Source organism: Nerophis ophidion, linkage group LG01, assembly GCF_033978795.1.
Source record: "Nerophis ophidion isolate RoL-2023_Sa linkage group LG01, RoL_Noph_v1.0, whole genome shotgun sequence".
In the NCBI taxonomy this organism is placed as follows: domain Eukaryota; kingdom Metazoa; phylum Chordata; class Actinopteri; order Syngnathiformes; family Syngnathidae; genus Nerophis; species Nerophis ophidion.
Genome location: NC_084611.1, coordinates 90,869,857 through 90,882,204, shown reverse-complemented (window position 1 = coordinate 90,882,204; position 12,348 = coordinate 90,869,857). Strand labels below are relative to the sequence as shown.

At 51.2% G+C, this 12,348-nt stretch overlaps 1 protein-coding gene across 6 annotated transcripts in view; it reads right to left on the bottom strand.

The window, feature by feature from the left end:
* The window catches only part of usp34 (ubiquitin specific peptidase 34), a 122,848-nt gene that overhangs the window by 3,199 nt on the left and 107,301 nt on the right, over nt 1-12,348 (bottom strand). For all 6 annotated transcript variants that reach the window (XM_061915865.1, XM_061915883.1, XM_061915900.1 and 3 more), the window contains exons 63-77: nt 10,854-10,958; nt 10,634-10,781; nt 10,253-10,557; nt 9,857-10,186; nt 8,332-8,489; nt 8,187-8,265; nt 7,986-8,112; nt 7,817-7,924; nt 3,779-3,883; nt 1,420-1,544; nt 1,232-1,355; nt 1,094-1,173; nt 890-1,030; nt 684-824; nt 467-620 (exon numbers count right to left, since the gene is read on the bottom strand). In XM_061915865.1, the coding sequence (XP_061771849.1) occupies nt 467-620; nt 684-824; nt 890-1,030; nt 1,094-1,173; nt 1,232-1,355; nt 1,420-1,544; nt 3,779-3,883; nt 7,817-7,924; nt 7,986-8,112; nt 8,187-8,265; nt 8,332-8,489; nt 9,857-10,186; nt 10,253-10,557; nt 10,634-10,781; nt 10,854-10,958 (2,230 nt within the window). The remainder of the gene's footprint in view (nt 1-466; nt 621-683; nt 825-889; nt 1,031-1,093; nt 1,174-1,231; nt 1,356-1,419; nt 1,545-3,778; nt 3,884-7,816; nt 7,925-7,985; nt 8,113-8,186; nt 8,266-8,331; nt 8,490-9,856; nt 10,187-10,252; nt 10,558-10,633; nt 10,782-10,853; nt 10,959-12,348) is intronic.

Here is a 12,348-nt window from a genome sequence, read left to right as displayed (position 1 = left end):
GATTGGGGACAATACAACTCTGTACCTATTGTGTGCTAATTCAAAAGTTGCATGGAGTGCCACTACTCTGCCCCCCCTCACCCGCGTGGGACGGTCTGATCACAATCTTTTTGTGCCCTTGTGTGCATTATCCTCTCCATGCTTTGTAACTGAGCTTCTGTGTGGAACAATTTCCACTGTGGATCATCAAAGTTTGTCCAAGTCTAAATCATCAAATAGAAAATGTCTAATATCTAAATTAGGGTGGTCCCAAAAAGGAGGGATTTTTCCAATCGACTGTGTGTCGGTTTTAAAAGTGCTCCCCCTCTGGTCAACATATGAAATAACAAGTATGTGTAAGAAATTGAAATGCGTCCCCTTAGGCCAAAATGTATTAAAAAACATAAAATAAATATGTATGAAGAGATATACTGTAATTAATCTGAAGTAAATAATGAGGTCTCAAGAAGGTCAGAAATGTGTGTACCTTTGGCCTGGTGGGGGTCCTCCAGGTCCAGGGCGCTGCGTTGCTGCACACACGCCTGACAGCGGCCCAGCAGGTCCTGCAGGGCGGGGCAGAGGGCGGGGTCGAGGACGGGTGGCGCCTGGATGGACAGCAGCAGCATCAACGCCCTCAAGTCCTGGAAAGGAAGGGGAGGTTTTAGCTGCGGCGCGTGTGCACGTGCGTGCGGGTGTGCACGTACGGCGTTGAGCAGGGCGCCGGTCCCGCTGAGCTCCGGCCAATGAGAGGCCAGCTCGGGCCGCAGGCCGCCTTGTTCGGCGAGCACGCTGGCCACCAGGACGCCGGTCAGGTTGGAGCAGCTGGCGCCTGACAGCACCTGCACCTGGAGACAGGAGGTGAGGTCACAGGTGATGACATGGCGGCGGCGGCGAGGAAGAGGAGGCGGACCTTGTGCAGGAAGCAGGTGAGGAAGGCGTAGGCCACGTTGTTGTTGAGGAAGCCGCGCTGCTCCATCAGGATGCACTTGATGTACTCGCTGAAGGCGGGGTCGTCGCACAGCAGCTTCACGCAGGTCTTGGACACGGGCGCCTGCGAGACAAAAGAGGCGGGGCTCAGCCGGGCCACTCGTGAGGACGGCGAGTCTCCTCCCACCTGAGACTGGCACAGCTCCGTCCACAGTTTGGGGAAGATGGCCAGGTGGAGAGGAAGTCCTTCGTACGCCAGCAGCACACCTGGAGGGTAGAGACATTTAGCGCGGCGCCTGTGTGGGATGGCGGGCGCCGTACGCACTCAGCTTGACCAGCGTGTCGCTGAACTTCTCGCAGTTGATGGCCACGCGACACAGCAGGTGGATGAACTGCTGGTAGGACAGGAAGTGGTCCAGCAGCAGGCGGTCGTACGCCTCGTCTTTACCCTGACACACGCACACGCCGTGATTGACAGCTCACCTGACGGGGCGGCAGGAGGCGGGGCCTCACCTTGGCGCTCTCCACCATGGAGGGCAGCAGACACATGTTGAGTTCTGGTCTGGGAGGTCGGATGTTGCTTTTGCTGGCCATCACCTTCACGTTGTCTCTGCATGGCAGGTAAGGACCCAGGGACACTGCGGGGACATCACCACGTCACTGCAGGGCGGCCTCACCCACTCACCCACTCACTCACTCACTCATTGACTCACTCACAGATTCAGTCACTCACTCATTGACTCACTCACTCGCTCGCTTGCTCACTCACTCATTGACTCACTCACTGATTCAGTCTCTTATTGACTCACTCACTCGTTTGCTCACTCACTCATTCATGACTGGCAGTCACTCACTCACACACTCTGACTCACTCAAAGATTCAGTCACTCATTGACTCACTCACTCGCTTGCTCACTCACTCATTCATGACTCGCACTCACACACTCATTGACTCACTCACTGATTCAGTCACTCACTCATTGACTCACTCACACTCACTGATTCAGTCTCTCATTGACTCACTCACTCGCTTGCTCTTTCACTCATTCATTGACTCGCAGTCACTCATTGACTCACTCACTGATTCAGTCACTCACTCATTGACTCACTCACACTCACTGATTCAGTCACTCATTGACTCACTCACTTGCTTGCTCACTCACTCATTGACTTGCAGTCACTCATTCATTGACTCACGTAGAGATTCAGTCACTCACTCATTGACTCGCTCACTGATTCAGTCACTCACACTCACTGATTCAGTCACTCATTGACTCGCAGTCACTCATTCATTGACTCACTCACCGATTCAGTTACTCATTGACTCACTCACACTAACTGATTCAGTCACTCATTGACTCACTTACTCGCTTGCTCACTCACTCATTCATTGACTCGCAGTCACTCACACACTCATTGACTCACTCACTGATTCAGTCACTCACTCACACTCACTGATTCAGTCACTCATTGACTCACTCACTTGCTTGCTCACTTACTCATTAACTCGTAGTCACTCATTCATTGACTCACTCACAGATTCAGTCACTCACTCATTGACTCACTAACTCACCCACAGTCACTGATTCAGTCACTCATTGACTCACTCACTCACAGTCACAAACTCAGTCATTGACTCAGTCGCTCACTCACACTCACTGATTCAGTCACTCATTGACTCACTCACTCACAGTCACAAACTCAGTCATTGACTCAGTCACTCCCTCCCTCATTGACTCACCCACTGACTGATTCGGTCACCCATTTGCTCACTCACTCATTGACTAACTCACTCATTGACACGCAGCCACTCACTCACTCATTGACTCACTCACTCGTTGACTCACTCACTTACTCATCGACTCACTAACCTATTTATTCACAGACCCATTCATTCATTTAATTATTGACTCACTCATTCATTGATTGATTCCCTCACCCACTGACTCACTCATTTATTTAATGATTGACTCGCACACACTCCGTGACTCGTTGACTATCTCACAAACGCATTCATTGACTCACGCAAAGTAAGTGTGTGTGTGTGTGTGTGTGTGTGTGACTCACTCGGGATGTTGCTGTGATGGTAAGTGTAGTGGTTGTGTTGCAGTGTGTGTGTGTGTGTGTGACTCACTCGGGATGTTGCTGTGATGGTAAGTGTAGTGGTTGTGTTGCAGTGTGTGTGTGTGTGTGTGTGTGTGACTCACTCGGGATGTTGCTGTGATGGTAAGTGTAGTGGTTGTGTTGCAGTGTGTGTGTGTGTGTGTGTGTGTGACTCACTCGGGATGTTGCTGTGATGGTAAGTGTAGTGGTTGTGTTGCAGTGTGTGTGTGTGTGTGTGTGACTCATTCGGGATGTTGCTGTGATGGTAAGTGTAGTGGTTGTGTTGCAGTGTGTGTGTGTGTGTGTGTGTGTGTGTGAGACTCACTCGGGATGTTGCTGTGATGGTAAGTGTAGTGGTTGTGTTGCAGTGTGTGTGTGTGTGTGTGTGTGTGTGTGAGACTCACTCGGGATGTTGCTGTGATGGTAAGTGTAGTGGTTGTGTTGCAGTGTGTGTGTGTGTGTGTGTGTGTGAGACTCACTCGGGATGTTGCTGTGATGGTAAGTGTAGTGGTTGTGTTGCAGTGTGTGTGTGTGTGTGTGTGTGTGTGTGTGTGTGTGTGTGTGTGTGACTCACTGGGGATGTTGCTGTGATGGTAAGTGTAGTAGTTGTGTGTGTGTGACTCACTGGGGATGTTGCTGTGATGGTAAGTGTAGTGGTTGTGTTGCAGTGTGTGTGTGTGTGTGTGTGAGACTCACTGGGGATGTTGCTGTGATGGTAAGTATAGTGGTTGTGTTGCAGTGTGTGTGTGTGTGTGTGTGTGAGACTCACTGGGGATGTTGCTGTGATGGTAAGTGTAGTGGTTGTGTTGCAGGAAAGGCACCAGCGTGTGCAGGAAGTCATGTGGACTCAGAAGAACCAGCTCCTTCAGTGCATCTGCAGGACAGAGTAGGAGGACAACAGCTGACTCATGTGAACTTGGGGGTCAATCGAGAACCTGAAGGGTCACTAGGAACCTAAATGATCACTTGGAACCTAAAGGGTCAGTCGGAACCCAGAGGCTCACTTGGAACTTAAAGGGTCAGTCGGAACCCAAAGGGTCACGTGGAACCTAAAGGGTCACTTGGAACCTAAATGGTCACTTGGGTCACTTGGAGCCCAAAGGGTCACTTGGGTCACTTGGAGCCCAAAGGGTCACTTGGGTCACTTGGAGCCCAAAGGGTCACTTGGGTCACTTGGAGCCCAAAGGGTCACTTGGGTCACTTGGAGCCCAAAGGGTCACTTGGGTCACTTGGAACCCGAAGGGCCACTTGGAACCCGAAGGGCCACTTGGAGCTCCAAGGGTCACTTGGAATCCAAAAGGTCACTTGGAACCCAAAGGGTCACTTGGAACCCAAAGGGTCACTTGGGTCAGTTAGAATGCAAAGGGTCACTTTGAACCCAAAGGGTCACTTTGGTCAGCTAGAACCTCAAGGGTTACTTGGAACCTAAAGGGTCACTGGAAAACCCAAAGGGATCACTTGCAAACCCAAAGGGGTCACTTGGAACCTAAAGGGTCAGTCGGAACCCAAAGGCTCACTTGGAACCAAAAGGGTTACTTGGAACCAAAAGGGTCTCTTGGGTTACTTGGAACCCAAAGGGTCACTTGGAGCCCGAAGGGCCACTTGGAGCTCGAAGGGTCACTTGGAACCCAACGGGTCACTTGGGTCACTTCGAACCCAAAGGGTCACTTGGAACCCAAAGAGTCACTTGGGTCAGTTAGAACCCAAAGGGTCGCTTGGAACCAAAAGGGGTCACTTGGAAACCCAAAGGGTCACTTGGAACCTAAAGGGTCACTTGGAACCCAAAGGGTCAGTCGGAACCCAAAGGGTCACTTGGAACCCAAAGGGTCACTTGGAACCCAAAGGGTCACTTGGAACCCAAAGGGTCACTTGGGTCAGTTAGAATGCAAAGGGTTACTTTGAACCCAAAGGGTCACTTTGGTCAGCTAGAACCTCAAGGGTTACTTGGAACCTAAAGGGTCACTGGAAAACCCAAAGGGATCACTTGCAAACCCAAAGGGGTCACTTGGAACCTAAAGGGTCAGTCGGAACCCAAAGGCTCACTTGGAACCTAAAGGGTTACTTGGAACCAAAAGGGTTACTTGGAACCAAAAGGGTCTCTTGGGTTACTTGGAACCCAAAGGGTCACTTGGAGCCCAAAGGGCCACTTGGAGTTCGAAGGGTCACTTGGAACCCAACGGGTCACTTGGGTCACTTGGAACCCAAAGGGTCACTTGGAACCCAAAGAGTCACCCGGGTCAGTTAGAACCCAAAGGGTCGCTTGGAACCCAAACGGTCACTTTGGTCAGTTAGAACCTCAAGGGTTACTTGGAATCCAAAGGGTCACTTGGAACCAAAAGGGGTCACTTGGAAACCCAAAGGGTAACTTGGAACCTAAAGGGTCACTTGGGTCAGTGAAAGATAAATGGGTTGTACTCGTACAGCGTTTTCTACCTTCAAGGTACACAAAGCGCTTTGACACTACTTCCACATTCACACACACATTCACACACTGATGCCATGCAAGGCCCTAACCACGGCCCATCAGGAGTAAGGGTGAAGTGTCTTGCTCAAGGACACAACGGACGTGAATTGGTCGGTAGAAGGTGGGGATTGAACCAGGAACCCTCAGGTTGCTGGCACGGCCACTCTCCCAACCTCGCCACGCAGTAAGAACCCGAAGGGTCACTTGGAACCCAAAGGGTCAACCTAAAGGGTCTCTTAGAACCTAAAGGGTCTCTCAGAACCTGAATGGTCACTTAGAACCCGAAGGCTCACTGAGGCGGCATACTCGGTTGGTAGAGTGGCCGTGCCAGCAACTTGAGGGTTGCGGGTTCGATTCCCGCTTGTGCCATCCTAGTTACTGCCGTTGTGTCCTTGGGCAAGACACTTTACCCACCTGCTCCCAGTGCCACCCACACTGCTTTAAATGTAACTTAGATAATGGGTGTCACTATGTAAAGCACTTTGAGTCACTTGAGAAAAGCGCTATATAAATACAATTCACTTCACTTCACTGAGAACTTGATGGCTCACTTAGAACCCGAAGGCTCACTTAGAACCCGAAGGCTCACTGAGAACCCGAAGGCTCACTTAGAACCCGAAGGCTCACTTAGAACCCGAAGGCTCACTTAGAACCCGATGGCTCACTTAGAACCCGATGGCTCACTGAGAACCCGAAGGCTCACTGAGAACCCGAAGGCTCACTGAGAACCCGAAGGCTCACTGAGAACCCGAAGGCTCACTTACAACCAGATGGCTCACTTACAACCAGATGGCTCACTTAGAACCCGAAGGCTCACTGAGAACCCGAAGGCTCACTTACAACCAGATGGCTCACTGAGAACCAGATGGCTCACTGAGAACCAGATGGCTCACTGAGAACCCGATGGCTCACTTAGAACCAGATGGCTCACTGAGAACCCGAAGGCTCACTGAGAACCCGAAGGCTCACTTAGAACCCGAAGGCTCACTTAGAACCCGAAGGCTCACTTAGAACCCGAAGGCTCACTTAGAACCAGATGGCTCACTTAGAACCAGATGGCTCACTTAGAACCAGATGGCTCACTTAGAACCAGATGGCTCACTTAGAACCAGATGGCTCACTTAGAACCCGATGGCTCACTTAGAACCCGAAGGCTCACTTAGAACCCGAAGGCTCACTGAGAACCCGATGGCTCACTTAGAACCAGATGGCTCACTTAGAACCAGATGGTTCACTTAGAACCAGATGGCTCACTTAGAACCAGATGGCTCACTTAGAACCAGATGGCTCACTTAGAACCCGAAGGCTCACTTAGAACCCGAAGGCTCACTTAGAACCCGAAGGCTCACTTAGAACCAGATGGCTCACTTAGAACCAGATGGCTCACTTAGAACCAGAAGGCTCACTTAGAACCAGAAGGCTCACTTAGAACCAGATGGCTCACTTAGAACCCGAAGGCTCACTTAAAACCCGAAGGCTCACTTAAAACCCGAAGGCTCACTTAAAACCCGAAGGCTCACTTAAAACCCGAAGGCTCACTTAAAACCCGAAGGCTCACTTAGAACCAGATGGCTCACTGAGAACCCGAAGGCTCACTGAGAACCCGAAGGCTCACTGAGAACCCGAAGGCTCACTTAGAACCCGAAGGCTCACTTAGAACCCGAAGGCTCACTTAGAACCAGATGGCTCACTTAGAACCAGATGGCTCACTTAGAACCAGATGGCTCACTTAGAACCAGATGGCTCACTTAGAACCAGATGGCTCACTTAGAACCAGATGGCTCACTTAGAACCAGATGGCTCACTTAGAACCAGATGGCTCACTTAGAACCCGATGGCTCACTTAGAACCCGAAGGCTCACTTAGAACCCGAAGGCTCACTGAGAACCCGATGGCTCACTTAGAACCAGATGGCTCACTTAGAACCAGATGGTTCACTTAGAACCAGATGGCTCACTTAGAACCAGATGGCTCACTTAGAACCAGATGGCTCACTTAGAACCCGAAGGCTCACTTAGAACCCGAAGGCTCACTTAGAACCCGAAGGCTCACTTAGAACCAGATGGCTCACTTAGAACCAGATGGCTCACTTAGAACCAGAAGGCTCACTTAGAACCAGAAGGCTCACTTAGAACCAGATGGCTCACTTAGAACCCGAAGGCTCACTTAAAACCCGAAGGCTCACTTAAAACCCGAAGGCTCACTTAAAACCCGAAGGCTCACTTAAAACCCGAAGGCTCACTTAAAACCCGAAGGCTCACTTAAAACCCGAAGGCTCACTTAGAACCAGATGGCTCACTTAGAACCCGAAGGCTCACTTAGAACCCGAAGGGTCAGTCTCACCCAGGCAGGCGTTGCGGAGCTCGGGCGGGCTGTAGGAGTTGAGGAGCGTGAGCAGCTTGTGGGCAAAGTCGATCCTCTCCTGCCACTGGATCAGCGCCTGCTTGACATCTGCAGAACCAGCGAGGACCGTTAGGCTGAGGAAGAGGAAGAGGAAGGTGTGGAGGCTGACCTTTGCGCTGCAGGTACGGTCTGGTGGCCTTGAGGACGGACAGGAAGATGGACAGCAGCTCCACCAGGTCTCCAGTGACGTGACAGGCCGTGGCCTCGTGGTACATCATGTGCAGCGTGTTGAAGGACTGCGGACAAGAGCTGGTCAATCACCACCATCATCATCATCATCATCATCAAAGTGTGAGGACACTACGTCCACCTCGGTCATGAGGACCAGTCCTCGGTTGAAGACCACCAGCAGTCGGTCCTCGTCGTTCTCCAGCAGAACCCTGAAGGCACTGCAGCAAAGAGGAGTGTGAGAGCGTGCAGACGCAGACGCAGGAGACAGCAGGTGTGCTGAGAACCTGATGAGTGTGGTCCAGCATGAGCGGCCATCCAGGCAGCGCAGGTAGCAGCTGATGGTGGTCTTCTTGAACTGCTTTACGTCCTCCACTTCTTCTTCTCTCATGTCCGGCCGCTGCGCTACGAAGAGCTGCATCAGGTTGAACAGCTCCTCCACCGCCTGCAGGGGGCAGCGTGCACACTCTCAACTTTCAGCAGCCATTTTCTACTGCTTGTCTATTATCACCCAAATAAATACAGTAATATTACTAATTACAACATTTAGGGGTCACTTAAAACCCAAAAGGATAAGTTCAAACCTAAATGGGTCACTTAGAACATGAAGGGTCACTTCAGACCTGAAGGGTCGGTTACAACCTAAAGGGGTCACTTAGAACCTAAAGGGTCGGTTAGAACCTAAAAGGGGTCAGTCAGAACCTAAACGGTCAGTTAGAACCCAATAGGTCACTTAGAACCTAAAGGCTCACTTAGAACCTAAAGGGTCGGTTAGAACCTGAAAGATTAGTCAAAACCTAAAGGGTCACTTAGAACCCAAAGGGTCAAACCTGAAGGGTCAGTTAGAACCTGAAGGGTCACTTACAACCTAAAGGGTTACTTAAACCTAAAGGGTCACTCAAACCTAAAGGGTCGGTTAGAACCTGAAGGGTCACTTAGAATCTGAAAGATCAGTCAGAACCTAAAGGGTCACTTAGAACCCAAAGAGTCAAACCTGAAGGGTCTGTTAGAACCTGAAGGGTCACTTACAACCTAAAGGGTTGGTTAAAACCTGAGAGATTAGTCAGAACCTAAAGTATCACTTAGAACCTAAAGGGTCACTTTGAACCTAAAGGCTCACTTACAACCTAAAGGGTCGGTTAGAACCTGAAAGATCAGTCAGAACCTAAAAGGGTCACTTAGAACCCAAAGAGTCAAACCTGAAGGGTCACATAGAACCTGAAGGGGTCACTCAGAACCTGAAGGGGTCACTTAGAACCTAAAGGGAGACTTAGAACCCAAAGGGTCAAACCTGAACAGTCAGTTAGAACCCGAAGAGTCAAACCTGAAGGGTCAAATAGAACCTGACAGGGTCACTTAGAACCTGAAGGGGTCACTTAGAACCTGAAGGGAGACTTAGAACCCAAAGGGTCAAACCTGAAGGGTCAGTTAGAACCTAAAGGGTCAGTCTGAATTTGAGGGGTCATTTAGAACCTAAAAGGGTCAGTAAGATCCTAAAGGGTCAGTCAGAACCTAAAGGGTCAGTAAGAACCTAAAGGGTCAGTCAGATCCTAAAGGGTCAGTCAGAACCTAAAGGGTCAGTAAGAACCTAAAGGGTCAATAAGAACCTAAAGGGTCAGTCAGATCCTAAAGGGTCAGTCAGAACCTAAAGGTTCACTTAGAACCTAAAGGGTCAGTAAGAACCTAAAGGGTCAGTAAGAACCTAAAGGGTCAGTCAGATCCCAAAGAGTCAATTACAAGCTAAAGGTTCACTTAGACTTACTTACATGAAGTAGTTGTAATCATAATAAAAAAGGAGAAACAAGAACCCACCCCAGGATACTGGCTTGCGTGCGGCGTGAGGTTCTTGAAGGCCCACTGGATGTTCTGGTGCGAGGCCAGCTGGCGCGTGAAGGCGGCCGACTGCTCGCAGCACATGCGCAGGATGCCGTAGTAGGTGGGCAGCATGCCGCGGTTGAACAGCACCACCTCCTGGTCGTCGTGGTCGGCCAGGATGTAGTTGAAGGCGATGTTCTTGGTCACCATGGGGTTCTGCACCACCAACCGCACGTTCTCCGGGCAGTCCACACACACGTTGTACCAGAAGGAGAGCAGCGCCTGCTTGTTGTGGTTGGTGGAGATGGAGGGCTCCGACAGCTTGGGCTGAAAGCGGCAAGACAGCCCGTGTCACCCCAGGCACGCTCCTAGTCTAAGGGACACACACTCTACCTGGAAGAGGTTCCACAGGTCCATGAAGTAACTGGAGAACATGAGCTTCTCCGTCTTGGAGATGAGGCAGTAGGTCATGAAGCCGAAGTACTGCACCAGCTTGGTGGTGCCGTGCACGCTGGCGTCCACGTAGAGCTTGGCGCGGCCCAGCAGGCCCAGCAGCAGGTTGTAGACCTGGTGCAGGACCACCGTGGTGTCCGGGGACAGCGGCAGCTCGCGGGTGGGCAGGTGGAGGGAGCGCGTGGAGCGGAACATCTGGCGGAAGGAGTTGCTGGGAATGAGCGAGACCAGGAGGTACGCCGCCGCTGCGGGAGGGAAAGACACGGTCAGGACGCGCAGGACTAGACAAAGCCGGGGGGGGAATTGGCGGCGAGCGCTTACAGGTGCGCACGCGCGGGTAGTTGTGAGCCAGCAGGAAGCGCTCCACCCAGGTCTCCATGTTCTGGAGGACCCAGCTGTGGGCCAGTTTGTTCCGGGGAGTCTGGGCCGCCAGCCAGTCCAGACACTGGGACGGGTTGTACTCGATCACCTGAAAACACACGACCTCGTTCTTCTTCTGCGGCGGCGGCGGTCCCAAGATGGGACTTGGCGGCGCGCTTACCTCCCAGATCCTCTGCAGGATGTAGGAGGCGAAGGACGGCATGCCCGGCGGTCCGCCCGCAAACTCCATCAGCATGGTCAGCAGCTTGAAGAAGGAGTTGGCAGCCTGAGGAGGGAAAACCGCCAGAATGAGAAGCAGTTTACTTTCGGTTGCCATCCATCTTTTTCCGCTTATCTGAGATCGGGTCGCGGGCGCCGCAGCCTAAGCAGGGAAGCCCAGACTTCCCTCTCAGCCCCAGCCACTTCGTCCAGCTCTTCCCGGGTTATCTCGAGGCGTTCCCAGGCCAGCCAGGAGACATAGTCTTCCTGACGTATCCTGGGTCTTCCCGTGATCTCCTACCGGTCGGACGTGCCCGAAACACCTCCCTAGGGTGGCATCTGAACCACTTCATCCGGCCCCTCTCCAGGCGGAGGAGCAGTGGCTTGACTTTGAGCTCCCCCCGGATGGCAGAGCCTCTCACCCTATCTCTAAGGGAGACACCCGCCACCCGGCGGAGGAAACTCATTTCGGCCTCTTGTTGCAAGATGGACAAAAGCATGAGAGACGGGTGACCATTTGAGAGAGAGTTCTGAACTTTGGAGCAGGGACTCTTAAACTTTTTGACCTCAGGGCCCAACTTCTCCACTACAGAGGGGTGTGGGCCATTCAATTAGCTGAGCTCCAGCACCCCCTGCGACGCCGAACGGGACAAGCGGTAGAAAATGGATGGATGGACCGTCATCTTAATTTTGATTTTATTCGTAATCATTAATGATCTCAACCCCAGGTGACCACCTTGTCCAATGACATGCCAGCATGTGTTCATCACAAAGGCTTAGGTCAGGCTGATTAGAAAAGAAGTAGCAATCAAACATACTGCACATGAAGGGACTCAGAAACAACTGATGAAAAAATAAATGTATAAATAAATATTTTTTGTAAACTGTCAATTAAAATTCAAGTGCAAATAAAAATACAGCTTCATCACTTTAGTCATAATTTTTGTGCTAAAGAAACTTCTCCATGACCTTTTCTGTTTGTTACTGTCATTACTGCCACAAGTGGTGGAAAAGTGAATTACAACCGAGTACCACTGCGGCCCATAATGGACCACAGCTGAGGAACACATTTTTTGCGGCCCAACAAGTAAGTATTCCGAGGTGGGAGGTGGTTGCAAGGGGTGTATATTGTAGCGTCCCGGAAGAGTTAGGGCTGCAAGGGGTTCTGGGTATTTGTTCTGTTGTGTTACGGTGCGGATGTTCTCCCGAAATGTGTTTGTCATTCTTGTTTGGTGTGGGTTCACAGTGTGGCGCATATTTGTAACAGTGTTAAAGTTGTTTATACAGCCACCCTCAGTGTGACCTGTATGGCTGTTGACCAAGTATGCATTGCATTCACTTGTGTGTGTGAAAAGCCGCAGATATTATGTGACAGGGCAGCAGTGCCTTTAAGGTTTATTGGCGCTCTGTACTTCTCCCTACGTCCGTGTACACAGCGCAGTTTTAAAAAGTCATAT